The following is a 21,592-nucleotide window of genomic DNA, read 5'->3' as shown; positions in this document are numbered from 1 at the left end:
GCTAAGAGGTTAAAGGAAAGAAAGAAACTGAGTTAAGGAGGTGGGGGCGGTTCTTTGTTTTCCCCTCAAATTCCCAGGGAGAAATTTCTCTTAATACTAAAGGACAACCTTGCAAAAAAATTTTTTTTAGTGATATAGAGGTATACATTATCAACCTTAAACTCTACCATGGTTATACAATCGCTCTCTTGGGGTAAAAAATTACTCATTAGTGGGTGTCTCTAATAATTCTTTTGATACTTTCATGACATTCCTAACTGTCATCCTTGGACATTTAACAAAAGAATATTCTTTCTTCCTCTATGATATCATACCTGCTAACTTGATAGGCAGGCTGTACTGTATAAATGGAATTGTTAGATTAAATATTTTCCTGATGGTTTCTTTCCTGAAATCCCTGATGATTCCCCTATTTGCAGTGAGATTACAGCTAATTTGGAAATTGCTTTACCAGTGCCTTTGTGTTTAAATCAACCCTAAATTGAAGATTTCAAGGAGATGCTAGACCTTTTTCATTCTGTGGGCAAAAATTCAATGACTATAGGGAGGATTACTATGGTTGCACTCAATAATATTCAAATCAAGTCGTCTAAACTTATTCCCCAAAGTGTGAAATACTCTTTTGAGCCAGAAGTTAAAGAAGCACTAAAATAAATAAGTAAAACTAACAGAGGAAAGATTCAACATATGTTGTACTAGTTCTTGTAACACTTGTATACTCCCAATCCAAAAGCTGAATGGGTGGGAATATGGATTTGTTTAACACCTCAGGCCCATAACAGAATAGTCATTTCCCACTTTCATGTAGTACCAATCTCTAAACCTATTTTATCTTCAGTGCCTCCTAAGGCTGCATATTTGACAGCGCAGATTTACGTTCTGCTTTTTTAAATGACCCTTTAGGTCAAAACAGTCAATATTTGTTTGCATTCTCCTGGGAAAATAAAAAATATACCTTGACTGTTACATTCCAAGGATTTACTGAAAAACTCTTCTACTTTTCACAAGTCCTCAGCCAGGACCTTAAGGACTTTATATTTCCCTGTGATTCTACTCTTGCTCAATATGTGGGTAACTTTTTGTTGTGTTCTAAAGATGGAGTGAGTGCTAAGACTGATTCTACCTACTTACTTTTTTTAACTCACAAAGAGGATAAAGTTTCCAAAGAAAAGTTACAATTTTGCCCAAGTAAAGTTCATTGTCTAGAACATGATTTATCTCACGAAGTAAATCTCTTATTCCCGAAAGAATATGGACTTTAATAAAACTTTCCCATGCCAGTAACTAAGAGATAATTAAAAGGATTCCCAAGTCTCACTGACTATTGCAGGAAATGAGTTCCCAAATTTTCTGAAATTGCTTTGCCAATATAAGACTTAACCAAGTCCTTAGAAAGTGAAACTTCTCTGGGCACAAAACATGAACAGGCCTTTTGTGAGTTAAAATGGGCTCTTCACTAACTTCTTATCCAATTATCATAAAACTTCATCCTTAGAATATGATCCTTTGCCAGAGGCAAATCTGCCCAAATTGCAGAACTCTGCAGCACACCAGAGGATTCATTTAGCTATTGGGTTAATACATGCACTGATCGTAGGTACACTTTGGGGTTATTCTATGATTTTGAAATGCTGTGGAAATAAGGAAGGGTTCTTGATCTCAGCAGGAATTCCAATTAAAAATGGTTAGTAATTTATAGAATTTTAAGTGCTCTAATGCTTCTTGAGGAAGTGGCTATTATAAAAATAGGAGCTCAAACAAAAGAATATGGAGGCTAAAGAAAATGTCTTAACTGGTCATCATGCCAGACAGCCCGCCCTCACTAAAATTATAGATGGTATATATAATACCCCAAGGGACCAAGTCTTTGATTTAAAAGCAAACAGAGTTCAAAGTCTCTATTACAGAATGCCAGTGATAAGCTCCAGAGTCAGAAAAGAGGTCCTGGGAGAAATCTGGGTATAAAATGCACTGCTGGCTATTTAGTAGCACTGAAGGACCTCAAATGGAATCTTGTTAAACTTTTACATGAAATTACCCACCAGTGAAAGAAGAAATTTGCAACTGTACCTAATAAACACTGATGGGAAAGCTTTACTCTCTCTCGTCTGTCACCAATATAATCCTGGTAAAACTATAAAGGTGGGACATGGACAAGTCTAAATCTCAGGGCCCCCTTAAAATCCTTCAAATGGATTTCATAAAACTCCTCTCTACAGTGGGTTCTGAATATGTCTTGGTCATTGTTTGCAAATAACTTGGGATGGTTTGAAGCCTTGCCTTGACAGAGGGCTACAACTTTAACAGTAGCAAAATATTTATGATTTTTGTGTTCCCAATCCAGGGAATTCTGACCTCTCTCTCTAATGATGAAGGCACCCACTTTATTGGGCCTATTGCTAAGGAGTCATGGAAAGCCCCACCATTCACTATGAAACTTTACCATCAATTTCACCTCCAATCTTCAGAAATAGTAGAGAAATCAAACATAAATCTGAAACAAATCAGCTAAACTCAAAGACTCTTGAACTTTCATGGCCTAAAGTATTGTATTTAATGCCAATGAGATTAAATCTTTCTGTGGTTCATCAACTCTTCCACACACTTCTAGGAATATCCCTTTGATTTTAAATCCCACACTACTTGCAAGCAGATGTGGCTAAATATTGCAAGGAATTATTCATGCTATACGTCAAGCCTTATAAACAGGTACGGGCAGTCTTTGCTCAACTCTATTCTAAACAACGCCTGCATGACCTAAAACGCAGAAAAGTGGTCTTTTGAAACAGACATCAGAGAAAGACAGCTGTGGAACCCCACTGGATCTTATCAAGTACAATTAACAAGTAGCACAGCAGTACAGTTCTAAAGGTCTGATCTTTGGATTCATGTCTTCCAAAGAGGCATAATCCATTCTTAAATTTGAAGATCTTAAGCAGAGGAGTTTTTAGAAATCCTCTAGAAGCAGACAATCCTCTGTAAGAGACATCTTCCAACCAAGACCTTTGACCACATGAGTGCAGGGAGCTTCTACCCAAGATCCACAGAACAAGGTGGCTGATTACCACACTTTTGTCTGTATTCTACTGTTCTTTATTTTCACTGTCATTTTCTTCCCTTTCTTCCCCTGGTTTAATGCTTCTTTTAACTATGTTATCTAATTGCCCTATTCTTAATATTGCACTTTGTTTGTATCCTTATCATTCATTGGTATGTGCCTAATAACTCGGCTGTTATTCACTTGTGAACTAGCTAGCTAAAGCACACAACAAAACTGGTTTTGCACTATACATTTTTCTTTGGTAGCTACCCAGATTCTTTTGGTTTCACTTCCTTGTAATGAATTCACTGGTTTCCTGGGTAACTGGATTCAACTATTAGATTTTTCTGACGACAAACTATATAACAGGCCAAAGAAATGGAAATCCAAACCCCTCTCTTGGGTCACATCTGGAAGACAAGGTTTTGATTCCACCAAAATAATACTCTTAAGATGTTTTTTTTGTTTTGGTGGGAACTAGCTTTTGTAACCAAACTTTAACAGAAATAGAACTTGTATGGGAACTAGGAAACAACAATGTATTATCTGGAGGCTGCCTCACTTTTATATACCTTACGATTAAGACACTATTTTTCTTTTGTTTCAGATGCACTAAATGGTCTCTACACTTTACATTTTATTGTATGGTGCAGAATTATTTTTGACAATTGGATCCAAAAGTTATAACATATCTGATTAGCATATGGGGGGATTTTGGTCCCAAATAGGTCATTGGGTGTCCTCCAATGACTAGTATTGGATTTGTAATACAAAAGCAAGCTGGCTACTACCTGCAGACTGGATAGGATCTTATTATCTTTATAAACTGATGTCTGTCTTCAGTAGAGTCCCCAACATCATCCAGAATCTATTTTAACCTATCAGTTTCTTTTCTAAGGAAAAAAAAATTGTTAGATAACAATTTTTTAAAAAGTAGGAAATTGGAGCTCAATTTAAAAATCAAAATTCTGATCACTCCAGAGAAATTCTTTCTCCCCCTATCAAGCCTCTTCAAGTTTTACAAGAGGCCCAGACAGTAGGCAGGGTGCTACATGCTATGATTCAGAGACTAGCAGATGAGTTAGATAATGCCACCAAGGGTAAAGAACTCCTCACTTGAAAGTTTCATGAAATTACAATGGCAGTGGCTCACCTACTTTAGATATAATATTGGCCCTTCAAGGAGAAATATGTGTGCTTTAGGGTAAGAACGTTGTTCTTACATGTCTGTAGACTTCTCTGGGATCATTCATATTACTAAAGAGATCAAGGAAGCAACAAAGGAGCAGGACATTAGGAAATTTGGTAAGTAACCCTATGTCTTGTTCTAAAGGCTCCTCAGATTGGCTTAAATTTTCCCCCCACTCTTATTGAGATATAATTGGCATGCAGCACTGTGTAAATTTAAGGTGTACAGCATAGTAATTCGACTTTCATATACTGTAAAATGGTTACCATAATAAGTTGAGTTAACATCCATCATCTTACATAGATACAAAAAAGAAAAAACTTTTTCTTTCTTGTGATGAAATCTTAGGTCTACTCTCTTAACAATTCTCAAATATGCTATACAGTAATGTTAACTATAGTCATCATATTGTATATTATAGTCCCAGTACTTATTTATCTTAGAACTGGAAGTTTGTATCTTTTGACCACCTTAATCGCTCCCAACCCATACCCCCTGCCTCTGGTAATAAATCTGATCTCTTTTTCTGAGTTTGTTTGTTTGTTATGATTCCACATGTAAGTGAGAGCATACAGGATTTAACTTTCTCTGATTTATTTCACTTAACATAAATGCCCTCAAGGTCCATCCAGTTGTTGCAAATGGAAGAAATTCCTTCTTTTTCGTGGCTGAATAATATTCCATTGTGCATATATGTGTGTGTGTGTGTGTGTGTGTGTGTGTGTGTGTGTATACATGACACAACTACTTTGTCTGTTCATCCACTGATGGACACCACTTCTTTCCACATCTTGGTTATGGTAAATAATACTGCTAGGAACATGGGATTTAGATATCTCTTCAACACAGTGTTTTATTCCTTTGGATATATTACTAGAAGTAGCATTGCTGGATTATACGGATGTTCTATTTTTAATTTTTTGAGAAACCTCCTACTGTTTTCCATGGTGGCTGCACCAATTTATAGTTCCACCAGCAGTACACAAAAGTTCCCTTTTCTTGACATCCTTGCCATCATTTGTCATCTCTTGTCTTTTTGGTGATAGCTATTCTAACAGGCTTGAGGGGATATCTCATTGTGGTTTTTGATTTGCATTTCCCTTATGATCAGTGATGTTAAGTGCCCTTTGCATGGACCTCTTGGCCATTTGTATATCTTCTTTGGAAAAATAACTATTCAGGTCCTTTTTTAACTAGATATTTCAAAAACTTAAAAAAAAAAACTGGAATATTTATTTATTTTTGCTATTGAGTTGTATGAATTCTTATATATTTTGATTATTAATACTTTATCAGGTATATGGTTTGCAAATATTTTTCCCATTCTGTAGGTTGTCTTTTCATTTTGTCAATAGTTTCCTTTGCTATGCAGCATCTTTTTAGTTTGATGTAGTCATACTTTGTTTTTGATTTTGCTGCTTGTCCTTTGGATATAATATCCAAAAAGTCATTGACAAGACCCAGGTAAATTAGTTTTTTTCTTGTATTTTCTCCTGGGAGGTTTATGGCTTCTGGTGTTACATTTAAGTCTTTAAGTCATTTTGAGGTAACTTCTGTGAGTGGTATAAGACAAGTGTCCAGTTTCATTCTTTTACATGTGAATATCCAATTTTCCCAGCACCATTTATTGAAGAGACTGTCTTTTCTCCATTGAATATTCTTGGTTCCCTTGTCAAATATTAATTGATCATATATGCATGGATTTATTTCTGGGCTCTTGTTTCTGTTCCATTGGTCCATGTGTCTGTTTTTATGCCAGAACCATACTGTTTGATTATTATAGCTTTATAATATAGCTTGAAATCAAGAAGTGTGATGCTTCCCATTTTGTTCTCCTTTCTCAGGAGAACCGATTTTTTTGTATGTTAATTTTACATTCTGCAATTTTACTGAATTTATTGATCAGTTTTTTTTTTTTTGGTGAAGTCTTTAGGATTCTCTCTCTATAAAAATTGTATCATCTGCAAATATAGACTATTTTACTTGTTCCTTTCTAATTCTGATGCTTTTTATTTCTTTTTCTTGCCTGATTGCTCTGCCTAGGACTTCTAGTAATATGTTAAATAGGAATGGTGAGAGTGGCTACCCTTGTCTTGTTCCTGATCTTAGAAGAAAAGCTTTCAACCTTTCACCATTGACTATGCTGTTAGCTGTGGGCTTATCACATATGGCCTGTATTATGTTGAGGTACATTCTATACTTAACTTGTTAGGAGTTTTTTATCTTGAGCAAATGTTGAATTTTTTTTGCAAATGCTTTTTGGTGTCTATTGAGATGATCATATAATTTTTTTCCTTCATCTTATTAATGTGATGCATCACACTTCTTTATTTGCATATATTGACCTGTCCTTGATCCCAGGGACAAATCTCACATGATCATAGTGAGTGATCTTTTTAATATACTGTTGAATTCAGCTGAATTCATCTGCTAGTATTATATTGGGAGTTTTTGCATCTATATTCCTTAGGGATATTGACCTGTAGTTTTCTTTTCCTGTGGTGTCTTTTTCTGACTTTGTTACCAGGGTAATGCTGGCCTTATAAAATGAGTTTGGAAGTGTTCTCTCTTCTGTTTTTCGAAGAGGTTGAGAAGGATTGGTGTTAATTCTTTAAGTATTTGGTGACATTCATCAATGAAGAGATCTGGTCCTGGCTTTTATTTGCTGGGGGATTTTTGATTACTGATTCAATCTTCTTACTAGTATTTGGTCTGTTCAGATTTTCTATTTCTTCCTGATTCAGTCTTCGCAGATTGTATATTTCTAGGAGTTTTTCTATTTTTTCTTGGTTGTCCAGTTTCTTGGCATATAGTTGCTCTTGGCTTAATTTTCCTTTTTTCTGTGTTTCCTATGTTAATCTTTTTTTTTTTTTATTAAAAATTTTTTACTTAAGTATAGTTGATTTAAAATGTTGTTAGTTTCTAGTGTATAGCATATTGATTCAGTTACACATTTGTATTCTTTTCCATATTTATTATTATAGGTTATTACAAGATATTGAATACAGTTTCCTGTGCTATACTGTAGGACCTTGTTGTTTATCTATTTTATATATAGTAGTTAATATCTGCAAATCCCAGACTCCTAATTTATCCCCCTCCTTTCCACCCTGGTAACTGTAAGTTTGTTTTCTATGTCTGAGTCTGCTTCTGCTTTGTAAATAAGTTCATTTTTATCATGTTTTAGATTCCACATATAAGTGATGCCATATGGTGTTTTTCTTTCTCGTCTGGCTTACTTCACTTAGAATGACAATCTCCAGGACCATCCATGTTGCTGCAAATGGCATTATTCTTTTTTATGGCTGAGTAGTATTCCTGTGTGTGTGTGTGTGTGTGTGTGTCTGTGTGTGTGTCTGTGTGTACACCACTTCCTCTTTATCCAGTCATCTGTTGGTGGTTATTTAAGTTGCTTCCATGTCTTGGCTATTGTAAATAGTGCTGCTATGAACAATGAGGTGTGCATACTTTTTGAATTAGATATAAATGCCCAGGAGTGGTATTGCTGGATCAGATGGTAACTCTATCTTTAGTTTTTTAAGGAATCTCCATACTGTTTTCCATAGTGGCTGCACCATATTACATGCCCACCAATAGTGTAGAAGGGTTCCCTTTTCTCTACACCCTCATCAGCATTTATCGTATGGGGACTTTTTCTTTTTTTAACAATGGACATTCTGACTGGAATGAGATGGTACCTCACTGCAGTTTTTGATTTGCATTTCTCTAACAATTAGTGATGTTGAGAATCTTTTCATGTGCCTCTTGGCCATCTTTGTCTTCCCTGGAGAAATGTCTGCTTAGGTCTTCCAACCATTTTTTGATTGGGTTGTTTTTTTTTTGTTATTGAGTTGTATGAGCTTTTTGTATATTCTGGAAAGTAAGCCTTTGTCAGTTGCATCATCTGCAAATACTTCCTCCCATTCTGTAGGCTGTCTTCTTGCTTTGTTTATAGTTTCCTTTGCTGTGCAAAAGCTTGTATGTTTAGTTAGGTTCCATTTGTTTATTTTTGCTTTTATTTCTATTGCCTTGGTAGACTGATTTAGGAGAACACTGCTACAATTCATGTGAGAGAATGTTTTGCTTATGTTTTCTTCTAGGAGGTTTATAGTGTCCTGCCTTATGTTTAAGTCTTTAAGCCATTTTGAGTTTATTTTTGTGTATGGTGTGAGGGAGTGTTCTAATCTCATTGATTTACTTCACTGATTTACAGTGGCTGTCCAGCTTTCCCAACACAACTTGCTGAAGAGACTGTCTCTTCTTCACTGTATGCTACTGTGTCCTTTGTCAAGATTAACTGACTGTAAGTATGTGAGTTTATTTCTGGGCTTTCTAGTCTGTTCCACTGATCCATAATGCTTGGCTTAATTTTGGACAGTCCTAAATGCTTCTATACAACTGCTGTCCTTTTAAACAGTTCAATAAGGGATCATCCAACAACAACAAATACAGGAAAATGTGACATTTATGAAGGCCAAAAAACATCACTAGTTGACATAATTTTGTGATTCCTTAAGTAGGGGTGAATGCCAGAATTGATTGACTCATCACATCCTCAGATGTTCATGGTCTGTATTTCAGCTCAGGCTGAAAACTGACGCAGGGAATTCTGATACCTGAAACCATCTATAATTACACAGCTTACTGTCTTCATTAGCATATTACTATTCCATCGTAATTTTCCAAAGTGTAATTTTACCATTACAGAAAATGCTTCTTTGGGAGATATAAGTTGTAAATAACTTTATTGCTTATTGCAGAAACTTCTTAAATAGAAAGAATCAAAAAAAAAAAAAAAAAAACCCAGAAAAAACTGTTAACACACTGATTCTCAGAACTCCTCACTTTACAATGTCCATGATTCCTAAATGATTATATTATGATTCCTATTTAATTCTAATCAAACCCCCACAATAAAAGATCTGCTTTAAATCAAACTCCAAAATCGCAAATATATCCTGAGTTTGCCCTCCCCTTTCTGAGACTCTGAGACTTTGTTGAAATGGCATTCTTCCTTATCAGAGTAAGAATAAACTCCGCTTTTCATCAACAGGTTGTTTTAACGACAGTTTTGAGGAGCTAAAGGAAAGTTATTTCCTACTTGGACAAAATTACCAAAGTTAACTTTCTTGGACAATTCTGGACAAACTCTGTTAGGTTTTAATTCTTCATTCTCTAGGATCCACTGATCTTTGTTTTGACACATTTTTTGATATGCTAAAAAAAGTTGATCATAGTGTTCTTTATGCTAGCTACATTTTGGAAGTGTTTTACTTGAGGATAGTTCAGTAAATAAACAACCAAACAAAAAAAGATTAAAATAGAAGGAACAATAGAGGGTATACAAGAAGGATTGCCTAAGGGGAACTCAGAGAAGCCATCACAGAGGACATCATACTTGAACTGAGTCTGGAAGGATAAGCAAGAGTTTCCTAGGAAAATAAGGGGAATGGATATTTTATGCAGTGATGGAAAGGGTCCAAAGGAATAGAGGCAGGACAGCATTGAGAGAATGGGGAACTGCCAATAGAGTTTATATGACTGCAATATAGTATTACATGGCAAAGGAAGAAGAAAAGAAAGATAAAAGTAGACTAACTAAGCAATGAAATTAAGAAGTTCAGAGGTAGAACAGCTCATGGTGATGAAAAAGTCCTGGGCAAGGCTATGGGTATTAGTATAAGTTACGAAAGGCCTGTTGAGAGGAAAGACCTTAAATTATAGAATTCACAGAACTAAGAGGCTTCAATGCTGGAAGGGCTCTCCACATGGATCTAAATGACTATATGGATCATCTATGTGACTATTTCAACCTAAGAAAACATGATCAGAAAAACCTGGACCATAATGTCATAATGTCCATCCAAAGTGATTAACAGCCAGTAAGCCAGTAAGAACACAACTAAAATTAAAGTGGTTTCTAACAGCACAAAGATTAGAAGTAAAGAAGATTTCAAAGAAATCTAGTAAGAAATTATTTTTGTTCCTAATCACCATAATCACTATCAATAATCCATCATTACCTCAGGATCAACAATAAATGGAAATCATATGGTAATCATCAAAAATGCCATTTTCAAAGTTTATTTATTTCTATTGTTCTATTTTAGTGAATATTCAATCATCACTTCCCTGACTCTTAGGTTTCTCAACCTTAAGGCTTACGAAGGTATAATAGGACTTTACCTCTCTTATAACTGAAGAGCCTTCATCGGATTCACATGTCTGTCAGATATGAAAACTCACAAAACTAATAAACAAGTTAAACATGCCTCTTTGCATTTATTTTTATGTAACTCTGATATACACGTCCGGGAGAAACAACTGCAGTGTGCTGGCCTAACAAATCAAGGGTTTCCAAGCTAAGGTCACAGATTCACAACACAGAGACGGGAAAATTTTACATTAAAGAAAGTAAAAAGAAACACATTTTTACCTATTTGAAGTTCTCCAATTAGTCTTTTGATTGTTAAATAATACATTGTGCTAGAAATAGAAATCATTCCATTTACTAAAGCTCCTAGTGGTGTATCTAATACCTATTTCAGCATGATCCTCCCATACGTCTTCTCTTGATTAAGATCAGGAATAAGATGAGATGATACCATTAATATTAAGTGACAGAGAACAATATTTTAAAAATTAGCATTTATACAGCACTTTTCTCTTAGGATCTCAAGGTTTTTAAGGTACAATCTCTGATCTTAACATCATTTCAAGGATACAGGTAAGAAAAAGCTATTTATAGTTCCTTTTTATAAGACACGAAAATGAATAATACACAAAGTTAAATGACTTCCACACAGATGCTGTTAGTGATAAAACAGAAAAATAAAATTAAGATTTTTTCATCCTTGCTTAAGGGTACTATGCTGTAAAAACATGCTGCCTGTAAAGAAAAGGCCCTTTAGGAATTCATATTCACAAAATGACTATGATGAACCCTCTTAGGAGTCTTTATTTATTTATTTTTTGTAATTAGATTCCTTTAGTGGAGTTACATTATTATTACTTTCAGTTAGTCTGTTTTCAAATTACTTTTTGGCAGTAAGGTGATTTATAAGAGGTTCTCATCTTAGAGTCACAGGAGCTCACTACTACCCTAACTAGTAGTGATATCAAAGTTCTGATGTCAGCATGCAAAGACAACTGGGATAGGGGAAATACTTATTAACATATTGATAATAATATATTTCGAAGGCAAAAGCTCTAACAGTCATATTTTTGATATACACTTTCCCCATTGCTCATCTTCATTCTTTTACCAAAATGCCATTTTTAGCTCTCCTTTCTGTTGTACCAGAAATTCTAATCCAGTAGTCCATCTAAAATAATGACATACTTACTGGCTCTGAGAATGTTCTCCTTGCTGCTGCACCTGGACTGGACCTGCAGAGAGAGCATAAACTCAGTAATTTAGGGCTCATAACATAGCCAGGCAGATATGTATGCATATTTAATGGGCAAACTTCTGAGGTCTAGGAGCAAAGGCTTTATGTATCTCTGATATCATAACATATTAATAAAAATGTTATTTATTCCACATATTTTAAATTTATCCTTTCTGTACTTTAAAGAAAGGACTGATTTCTAGAAAAGAAACTGGAGACCCAATATCATAAATGGGACAAAGGTAAAACCAAAGGCATTTTTTATTGTTGTGTATTTGAAATTAGTATATGGGAAAAAATTCAAGTTATCACATATTCAGTTATGAGTTCAGATCTAGAATAATAAAGGCACTGTGCGTATCTCTTGACTAAAATAATAATGCAATTCAAGTAACAAAGTTGTAATCAAATATTCCACAGCAGTCATTTTTAGTTACATGTGTTAGTAAGGGGAAATGAGAAATCCTCATATACAATACTTACATGTGATTCTAATGATCTTTGTTATTTACTGAATATAGTAATTGATTACAATTATAATATTAGTTATGAAGGGTGTTTCCAGTGGAAATCAATGAAATGCAGATCATTTATTTATCAGTTCTTAGGTATATAGTTATCAATTAGAAACTAATGCTCTGATTCAAATATTTTAGGTCAAAGTGGAACATTGTTTTAAATGTTGCAAAACTGATGAATTCAAGGACCATGTTGGATGGCATTAATACTTGTTAATTTCACAGGAAACTGTATTTACACTCCACACCTCTTCTTCCCACTCCGCAGCAGCTTGCCCCAAATGGATATATACACAACAAATTAATTTCTATTGCTTAAGACAATCTATTATTGTAATGAAACAAATTATGAAAGGAATGTTGCAACTTAGGGTGGGTTATGGTTGTCCTTCCCTGAAAAAAACAGTTGTTAATGTTTAAAGAAACAACAACAATAATAAAAAAGGCACAAACATACACACGAGAAAAACACACACACCAAAAAAAGAAAAAAAAAAAAAAAGGGAAAAATAATTCCAGATGTTTAAGTTATTCTCTTTTGGCCCAGATTGTTTAATCAGTTTGAAATACACTAAAATGAAGAAGCTAATCTGGAAGATACTATTCTTTTACTTAAAGTTTTATTGAAGAACAATTCTGGACCAAATGGGAAAGAAATTAATGACTACTTAAAGAAAACAATACAAGAAGGAAGACACGAGAGCAAGGAAAAGAAAAAGAAGAGAGAGAGAGGTTTGAGGAAGTGGGGGTAAATCTAGAAGATAGAAAAAGTATGGCCTTATAGAAGAGGATAATATGTAACATATGTAAATATGTTCTGCTATTTCTTATTGAAAATTCATACTAAGAGGGTAAAGAGTGACAAATGAACTTGCTGCAAAATAAACAGGCAAGTTGGCATACCATGAAATGAAAATAAGTGTAACTATACCACTACAGCCTTAAAGGAGAAAAGAAACAAACACTAATAGACAAATTAATAAAACAAGCTGAATAAAGAGATAAACTACGTTTTAAAAAAGCGATTCAAAGAACACAAGAGAAAGCTAAAAGAGAGAAAAATCTGGGAGAGAGAAGGAAAAGAAAAGGGAAAATGTTGAAAGACAAAAACAGAGCTCAAAGAAGTCAAATGGAAGTCAAGAAAGTCTTCAACAAGATGTAGAAACAGAAGGAGCCCAAACCCATAGCGCAAAGCAATGTTTGCGAATGGAAAGCAGCTCCTTTGATCAGTAATAGTTACTCTTAAGTCGTAGCCTCTATTCCTCCAGAGTTCATCTTTAAGCCCTTCCAATCTAGAGTGGAGCTAGTGTATGGATAGAAACAAGAGATTTACAATGAACAGAACAGTTCAGATGAGTAGTTCAAATTGTCTCATCAAATGTTTCAACAGATTTGTATAATGTCTAAATGGAAATGGAGGTGAAGTACTACTTGGCTTTATCAAAAAAAAAGCAAACCAAACCAAAACCACAATAAAAAAAACCCTCTCCTTTCCTTAGGTGGTTTAAAAAAATAACAAAAAATTCATTCATAGCATGAATTTAATAAAGAAACCCAAGTCCTGCTTTGTGGCATCTCAGTTTAGTATTAAATATTTCAAATAGTTTTGGAAGAGAAATTTGCATGATGAGAAGTATTCAATATTTTGATTCTGTGTATTTGTCTAAGTTCACAAATTGCCAACATCAGTATAACCAATGCTTTCTCATTTACAGTATATTGGCTATTTGACCCAGATTTGAGGGAAATCACTTTTAAAAATCAACAATTAAATGAACTACTTTACTTCAGTGATCTTGAGTATACATTAAAAATTGAGGAAATTAATTTTAAAAAATTTAATACTTATGTATGCAGTGGATGTCCCTCTGTCTTGTACCATGAAATGGATCATCTTTATAATATTTACTTAATTTTATAAAATCCCAATATGAAGATCTTCACTAACTCAAAATATAATGAGATTTACCTCAAAGAATAAAGTTGAGAAACAACTATTGTTCTTGTTCTCACAATGTGGATTATAAATAAGATAACACAGGTCTGTCTCAAGATTTATGGTTTGTTGTTCTTCTTTATCTTACTCAATTTTCAGGGATTAAAAATGAAAGGTATGGTGTTGGATTATCTGTTACTTTATTCTTTTTTATTATGTTATACTATAATTAACACCTGACTTTATGATGTTGACAATTAATTTCCCTTTAAATTGGAATCAAAACTAAAATAATACGTAGAAACAGTATATTATATTTAAAGTCAATGGAGGAAATAAAAAAACACAAGAGATTTACTGGAAATATAGGTATTCATTTACTAATCAAGACTGCTTTCAGACAGCAAATAATTCATTTAATTCATTTCAACATGTGTTTACATGTATAATATAATTTTTGGTGAAGATCACATTGTCCATTAAGAAATCTTAAGCCGTGAAACAGAAAACAAAAGGGGGGAGAGCACGTAATAAATGGTAAAGAAAAAAAGTGAAAATGCTTTAAACAAAGCTGAGAAAATTTTAACAAACAACCACAATCTTTAGATACAGTTAGAGAAGTGACTTACCTTATGCTTAGGTCATAACAAGAATAGCACAGTGTTTTAAGTCAGCTCTTCATTATGGGAGGTACAATTGAAAGCCATAAGTTATAATAACATGAATTGCTACACAGAAATGAAGACTTTTTCAGCCCAACATGAAAAGCTAACTCTTAATGGGAGAACATTTCAACTTATGTTTAATGCAACATGAAGAACATTTGAGGTGTAAACATCAACACATGAATCTCACACCAATAAGAAACACATGAATCTCACACCAATAAGAGAGATAGTCCAATCTCTCAGGAACACAGAAGATTTAATCTGTGACCATAATTCGTGACACATAAGGGAAGGCACATCACTCTAACGTTGAAAGACGCATGCATAATGCATAACCATCCAGTGACAGCTGCCACCCCCAACCCCCATCCCACTTGTACACACACAAAGCCCACTAAGATACAGGGAAAGAATGTAGTGCCAAGCTGTTATGAAGAAAAGCAGGACACACGGAAGCGCAGCAGTGGTCATGTGATTTGAGAGGTGTTCTTCCCTTAAACCATCCCATCACCATGCTTATTTTAAAGAAGCCAGGAAAAGACCCCCTTCAATGCTGCAGTAGCTACGAGCCCCCAGCTTGAAGCTAGTGTGTGGAATTTTGATCACCGTTCCCTGCGATGTCAGGGGCTCTCCAGTGGAAGCCAGATGTGTAACACCAGTTAGTGGGGTACAAATGTGTGAGCAACAAACATCCTTTCCCTTCTGTGTATCACAGAAGTGAGGGAGGAGAGAAACAAATAAAGTAAAACCCATGTTAAGAATAGGTTCATAACAATATAAAGATGTATAAATATTAAAATGGAGATTACATTTGATTACAAGTTAATACAACTCAGGTTTCATAAAAACTGCCTCTATTTTGCTGCTCACCAGGCTGACTTGTATTCTTTTGCCTTGTAAATACTTGGAATAAATCTACACAACGTGGCTCATATTGAACGATTCTGAGCAGTTGGTCAGATGGGGGTCAGTCAAGAACAAAAGTCGTCATCTTCTTTGATGGATATTAAGAAAGCCCTGTTTATTTTTAGTATGATTTTACTGGCTGGCAGTTACATTTTAAATTAAAAATTAAGCTTCTGTATATCACTTATTTATGTAATCTGATCAATTCTATGGCAATAGTTTGGTTTAAATTTTAATCTTTTTACATTTTAGAAAGCAAGTAAGAAAGACTACTTACATAGAAATTGTTAGTAAGTTTCCTGTGTACTTTTCTCTACTGGTTATAAAACTTATTTAAAATGGGGCTGTTCCTGTCAATAACAGGGTCATAGGAGCTCATTAGAAAAAATTTCAACTTTGGTTTTCTATTATTGATAATAGTAGTTAACTTGATCTGTTTTATTTTTTGTATAAGATGAGTTTTGATTCATGTGTGGCATGCAATTTAGTTAGCAGATTGCTTAAAAATCATTTACTTACATTACCATTTTCTCTCCCTCATCCTATTCTTAGCAGGCCAGAATATCTTGACCTTCCCTTTAGCATGTCTTTCTTATTTAGGGCTCTAGGCTGTTCTTTAATATACGTATCAGTGATTTTAGGCTATAAATATGGAAACATATGTCAGTAGTTGTTATGATCAGTGGAGTCACTGACAGCTGTGAAATAATTCTGTAATTATATACCTTCCTCATAACTTCCTCATCAGCTCAAAATGGAGGCAAATTCTTATTTCTGATGGGAAGAAAAATAATTCATGTACAGTATTTTTCAATAGAGATTGACCAAAACTTTTTGAAAATGTCAGCCATTCAGCCACATATACTGGTAGAAACAAAGCCATGTACTCTAAGGCATGGAACAAAGTCTGAACTAGCTCCCCTAGAATATTCCTTGTACTCTTGAACTTTTAGACCTTAGACAATCTGTTCCCTCTCCCTGGAATACCCTGTTGTTTGTTTTCTGATCCAAATACTATTTGTCCTTTAAGATCCAGATTAAATTGTATTTGTTGCAAAAAAAAATTCCATTTCCTCAATCAGAAATAATCTCTTCTTTCTTTGAACTCTTTTAATAGCCTTACTGAGATACAATTTACCTACTATACAATTCACTCATTTTAAGCATACATTTGATGGTTTTTAATAAATATATGTGATTGTGCAACCACTGGTACAATGCAGTTTTAGGTTTACCTACATTCTTAAAATCTCTTAATTGAAGTTCTACTGTAAGAGTTACCACAGTTACTCATACTCTAATTATTGATGTGGGTCCCCAAATATGAAACCTGCAAGTTCTTGGGGAAGTGATCATGACTTTAATTCTCTTTATATTTCTTACTATGTTAAATATAGTGCTTTGTACAGAGTAAACATTTGCTAAATCTGAATGCTCATTTATTTTGTAGTAATTATGTTGTTTTCAATATCAGAAGATTAAAATTTATTTTTATAGTGTAAATATGATCATAGCAATTTCAGTACTATCTTAAAATTTTTTTTTTTACTTATTTGGGCATGCTAGTATTAAGAGATATAATATAAAAAGTATGCAGATTATAGCTAAGAAGTATCTTAGTACCTACAGAATGATCTTAAGAATTTGGAAAACACATTACTATTAATATTGCTTAAGGTTAATCAAATAGTGACACTTGGACCCGGTAAGGTTATTCTATACCAAAGGTTTCAGGTCAGGTTAAGAAGAATCCTTATTTTCTAAGAGAACAGGATGTTCTGTATCTCATAGGTCAAGTCACCAGAATGACCAATGACAGAGATATTTAATGCATCATGGCCCTTTCGACTTAAATTTCTCTACCTTATTAAACTTATTTAAGAGTAACCTGTCTCTGAAAGAACAAACTTTGCCGAATACCATTTACTCATAAAAATAAAACTTAAGAGGATAGAGAAAGAGGGCCTTATTGGTATTTACTCAGATTATGTGCTTCTTTAGCCTACCTTGAAACAGAAAGAAAGGTTTGATTTGAACAACACTAATCCAACAACTCTACAATCCCAGACTCTTAAATTTTATTTCTTTCTCTTCTCATTTCTTATTGTAAACATGAAGAATTGGTCTAAAAAGCCTCTGTTCCACAGTCCCATCCATTTATCACTTTATCTGGATAAATTAGGATAGTATTGGCTAAGTATTTGGCTCATCTGAGCCTAATGATGATTTATCTGTGTTTAATTTGCATTTATGAATTCACACTACATCTCAACTGAAGAACTCAGAGTTTTGGCCTGTATGACAAGAAAGGCAGCATGATAAAGGAATGTCCTTTGTGGAGTTCAGTGGGATGGTTTCTGATAATGGTTTTTCCTTTTCCTAGCTGTATGACCTTAGACATGACATTAAATATCTTAGAGTTTTAATTTCCTTATCCATAAAATGGTAAGAATTAGACAGGATCATGTATGCAACAGTAAAAACTATTGTAAATGAAAAAGAGCAATACACATTTGAGTCATTATCCTTATGTAACTAAAAAAATTTATTTACTATTGTATCTTTTTATTTTACCTTGGTGGGGGGAGGTAATTACTTTTAGAGGAGGTACTGGAGATTGAACCTAGAACCTCAAGTATGCACTCTACCACTTGAGCTAACCCTCCCCTGCTATCCTTATGTAAATTTTAAGTCACCTAACATTTTCTATAGGTAGAAGCTGAGGCACAATGAGAATACAGAATTTGCTCCAGCTCATGCCATGAATCAGTGACAAATAACAGACTATAATTGAAAAAGGCTGAGTTTAGGTCTGATGTTACCTCTGCAATGATTAATCTAATTCTGTGCTATATGATTTTAATCAACTTATCTCACTTCTATGGGACTTAGTTTCTACATCTGCAAAAATGAGGATGTTTCCAGGGCTTTCAGCTGAGGTTCATGGACTCTTTGAGAGAATCTGTGCACAGAAGTCAGGGGTTCACTCACTGGTAAGGGGGAACAATTTTACCTAATTACATTTTACTATTTTCTTTCATTATGAGCTTAAGTGACAAACTACAGGAATATTAGTAGCATCAGTTGCTTCAAATTATTATGGCTATCTTAAAATTTTGTTCTTGTTCACCAAGACTTCAAATTAAGTAGTCTAGTGACTTGCTTCTAGATTTTGTTATCTACTGCATTAAAAAAGAGGTAGTATTATTTTGCCATAATTTATCTTTTATAGATATTTTGTTAATGATTTCAATTTACTTAGTTTTTGTAATCCCATTTATTTTATATCTTTAAAAGAATTTTTCTGAAAAAGGTCTGTAGGGTTTGCCACACTCCCAAATGGGTCTGCATGAGGAAAAAAGGTTAAAAAATTCTGAACTAGGTAACTTCTAAGCTTCCCTCTATCTCCAGGATTTTGTGGCTGTAAGAATCTCTACCACCTCCATCTGCTGCCCTTTATGAAGCCACATGAAAAAGAAGACCTCTTTTTGGTCACTGAAATAGGCAATTGCCCATTTAATAGACAGACCATCTCAGGAGGAAAAAGATAGTATGGCTATTAAAAAGTTATAAAGCCCTTACACTCAAAAAAAATTTCTGCTTCACTTGCTCTTTTCCCATTGGTTTAGATAATTAATTAAATGGAATACTCATTTAATAGTCATCACATTTAAAACTATCTAACCAAAGGTGAACTTCACACACACAGACACACACACACACAAACACACACACGTGTGTGCGAATATGTATCCATAATTAAGTATTCTTTGAACTCTTAGTCATCTAAGTATAAGTCTTTGCAGGCACACAGACAGTATTTATAAGCAATACAATTTTACAAGTCTTTTCCAGAGGACCATTCTCAAGTGTTTTCCTACTGTCATATGTATTATCACTGTCTTACCTTCCACTTAGCTTTCCTAAGCTTAGGTCAATGTGAAAAATTCCTTTTTCAGTACTGACTTCTTAAAAAAGGAAGTTAAACTATGGCAAGTTACACACCTGGTGAGGTGAATAATTACCACTGAAAATCAAGTCTTTCTGCTGCTTTATGTGGTAACATGCTTAGTTCTGTAGTCTTAAAGAGAATACTAGAATATGTAGAACATACCTAAGAATAGAACTGATCACACCATGACTCAAGGGAATATGAATTTGAACATCAATGGTGAATATTCTTAACATATCTCCTATATAAAGATTTAATTCTAAATTCAGTCTGTCAACGACCTCTAGATAATTTTTAAATCCTAGGCTGGTCTCCCCTTGGTATCAACAATATTTGTGAGTTGATGTCTGCTCTGAAAATTTTAATGTTGATCATGATAAATATGAGGAAAACATACATTTAATTATATATATAACAAAGCTAAATAAAATATTTTTTGACTGTAGGGATTTCAAATTATTCACAACACAATTTCCCAATCTTGAGATGAACAATTGATTATTTTACAGAGTAATTTATCTTCATTCTAGAGATGAGAAAGCAAGGATTATTACTGGCTTTAGATCACATAGTAAAATAGTAACAGAGCTTAGCCCTCTTGCCTTCTAAATCTATTTCTCCGTACACTAGTAGATGATCTTATCTTTCCAATCTACCAGTGGCAATCATTGTATTCCTAATCAGACCTCGACTTTTCATTGCCTTTTTGCTCTTGACTATTTCTCTTAGCAATGAGAACTATTTAGACTAGGCATGTAGTAGTGAAGGAAAACTGAAAATGAAAGGCAGTCCAGGGAGTAACACTCTGGAGTCAGACTACCCGGATTTGAATCTTGGCTCTTTCATTATTAGCTGTTAACACTGGCTAAATCATAATCTCTCTCTGTCTTTGTTTTCTTACGTATAAAATGTGAATAACACCAATAACTATCTCATAGGGTTGCTGTGAAGAACATGAGATAATATGTATAAAGTGTTTGCTCAGAAGAATATCTGGCCCAGAGTGAACAGTGTATGAGTATTAGCTGTTAACTATGTTTGTTGTAGTTACTATATCATCCTTTTGTTTGGATGATATTCTGGACCTGTAATAAAAAATGCTGACTAATTTCTTTTGTGATTTTGACAGCTCTTATAAGTAAGATCAAGTAAGATTAGTTTAGGTAAGTATTTGAATAGAAAGTTTTAAAAAAACCTAATAAATTATATGAAATAAAGCCTTAAGAGATAGTCAATAATATAAAAACCTGAATTATTGAACACTTGTAATTATCATCATTTTCTGACACTTTGGGAAGAAAATTACATTAGTTCTCATTAAACATGAGTTTTGAAATACTGAGTTTCTAACTACATTTAATATTCTCCTTGATTTTCCTTGAAGGTAGCAGAATATGCCACCTGAAATGTGGGTTTTTGGCATAAAGATTATTTTGAGAAACAGCAGACATAGAAGAAGCTGTAAAAACTGAGCAGAAGTTATTCTTTTGTAAGGGAAATTTACATTTAGAAAATAAATTTCCATTTATACTGGAGTCTCAGTTCTCTGTACTTGGAAGAGAAGGATACTCTAAACCACAAGAGAATCTTATCAGTAGAGATAGCACCTATTTAAATATGCATAACAAACCTTACTGTTTTTTTTGCAGGGGGGTAGGTACTTTGGTATATTTTTAAAATATTTATTTTAATGGAGGTACTGGGGATTGAACCTAGGATCTCCTGCATGCTAAGCATGCACTCTACCACTGAGCTATACCCTCCTCCTTAACAAACCTTATTGCTGTTTACTGTCCTTTTCCTGATAACATCTCAAAACTGGCCTTCCTGCCCCTCCACCTTTCTTTTGTCTTTATTTGAGGATGATATTTAAACTGGTGGTTTAGGATATCTTGGGGAGTTACTTCTCTTTCCCTGGGTAGCTCCTGAGTATACATAAGGTACACATGTTAAGATGCTTCTGTTTTCTCTTGTTAATCTGTCTTTTATCAT

The 21,592-nt window shown here is 34.1% G+C and overlaps 1 protein-coding gene across 9 annotated transcripts in view; it reads right to left on the bottom strand.

Annotated features, from left to right (window-relative positions):
* Positions 1-21,592, bottom strand: part of GPHN (gephyrin) — a 425,260-nt gene that overhangs the window by 120,417 nt on the left and 283,251 nt on the right. For all 9 annotated transcript variants that reach the window (XM_032482212.1, XM_032482207.1, XM_032482209.1 and 6 more), the window contains one exon: positions 11,576-11,618. In XM_032482212.1, coding sequence (XP_032338103.1) covers positions 11,576-11,618 — 43 coding nt within the window. The remainder of the gene's footprint in view (positions 1-11,575; positions 11,619-21,592) is intronic.

The sequence above is a fragment of the Camelus ferus genome, chromosome 6, assembly GCF_009834535.1.
Source record: "Camelus ferus isolate YT-003-E chromosome 6, BCGSAC_Cfer_1.0, whole genome shotgun sequence".
Classification (NCBI taxonomy): domain Eukaryota; kingdom Metazoa; phylum Chordata; class Mammalia; order Artiodactyla; family Camelidae; genus Camelus; species Camelus ferus.
This window is presented reverse-complemented; position numbering and strand designations above follow the sequence as displayed.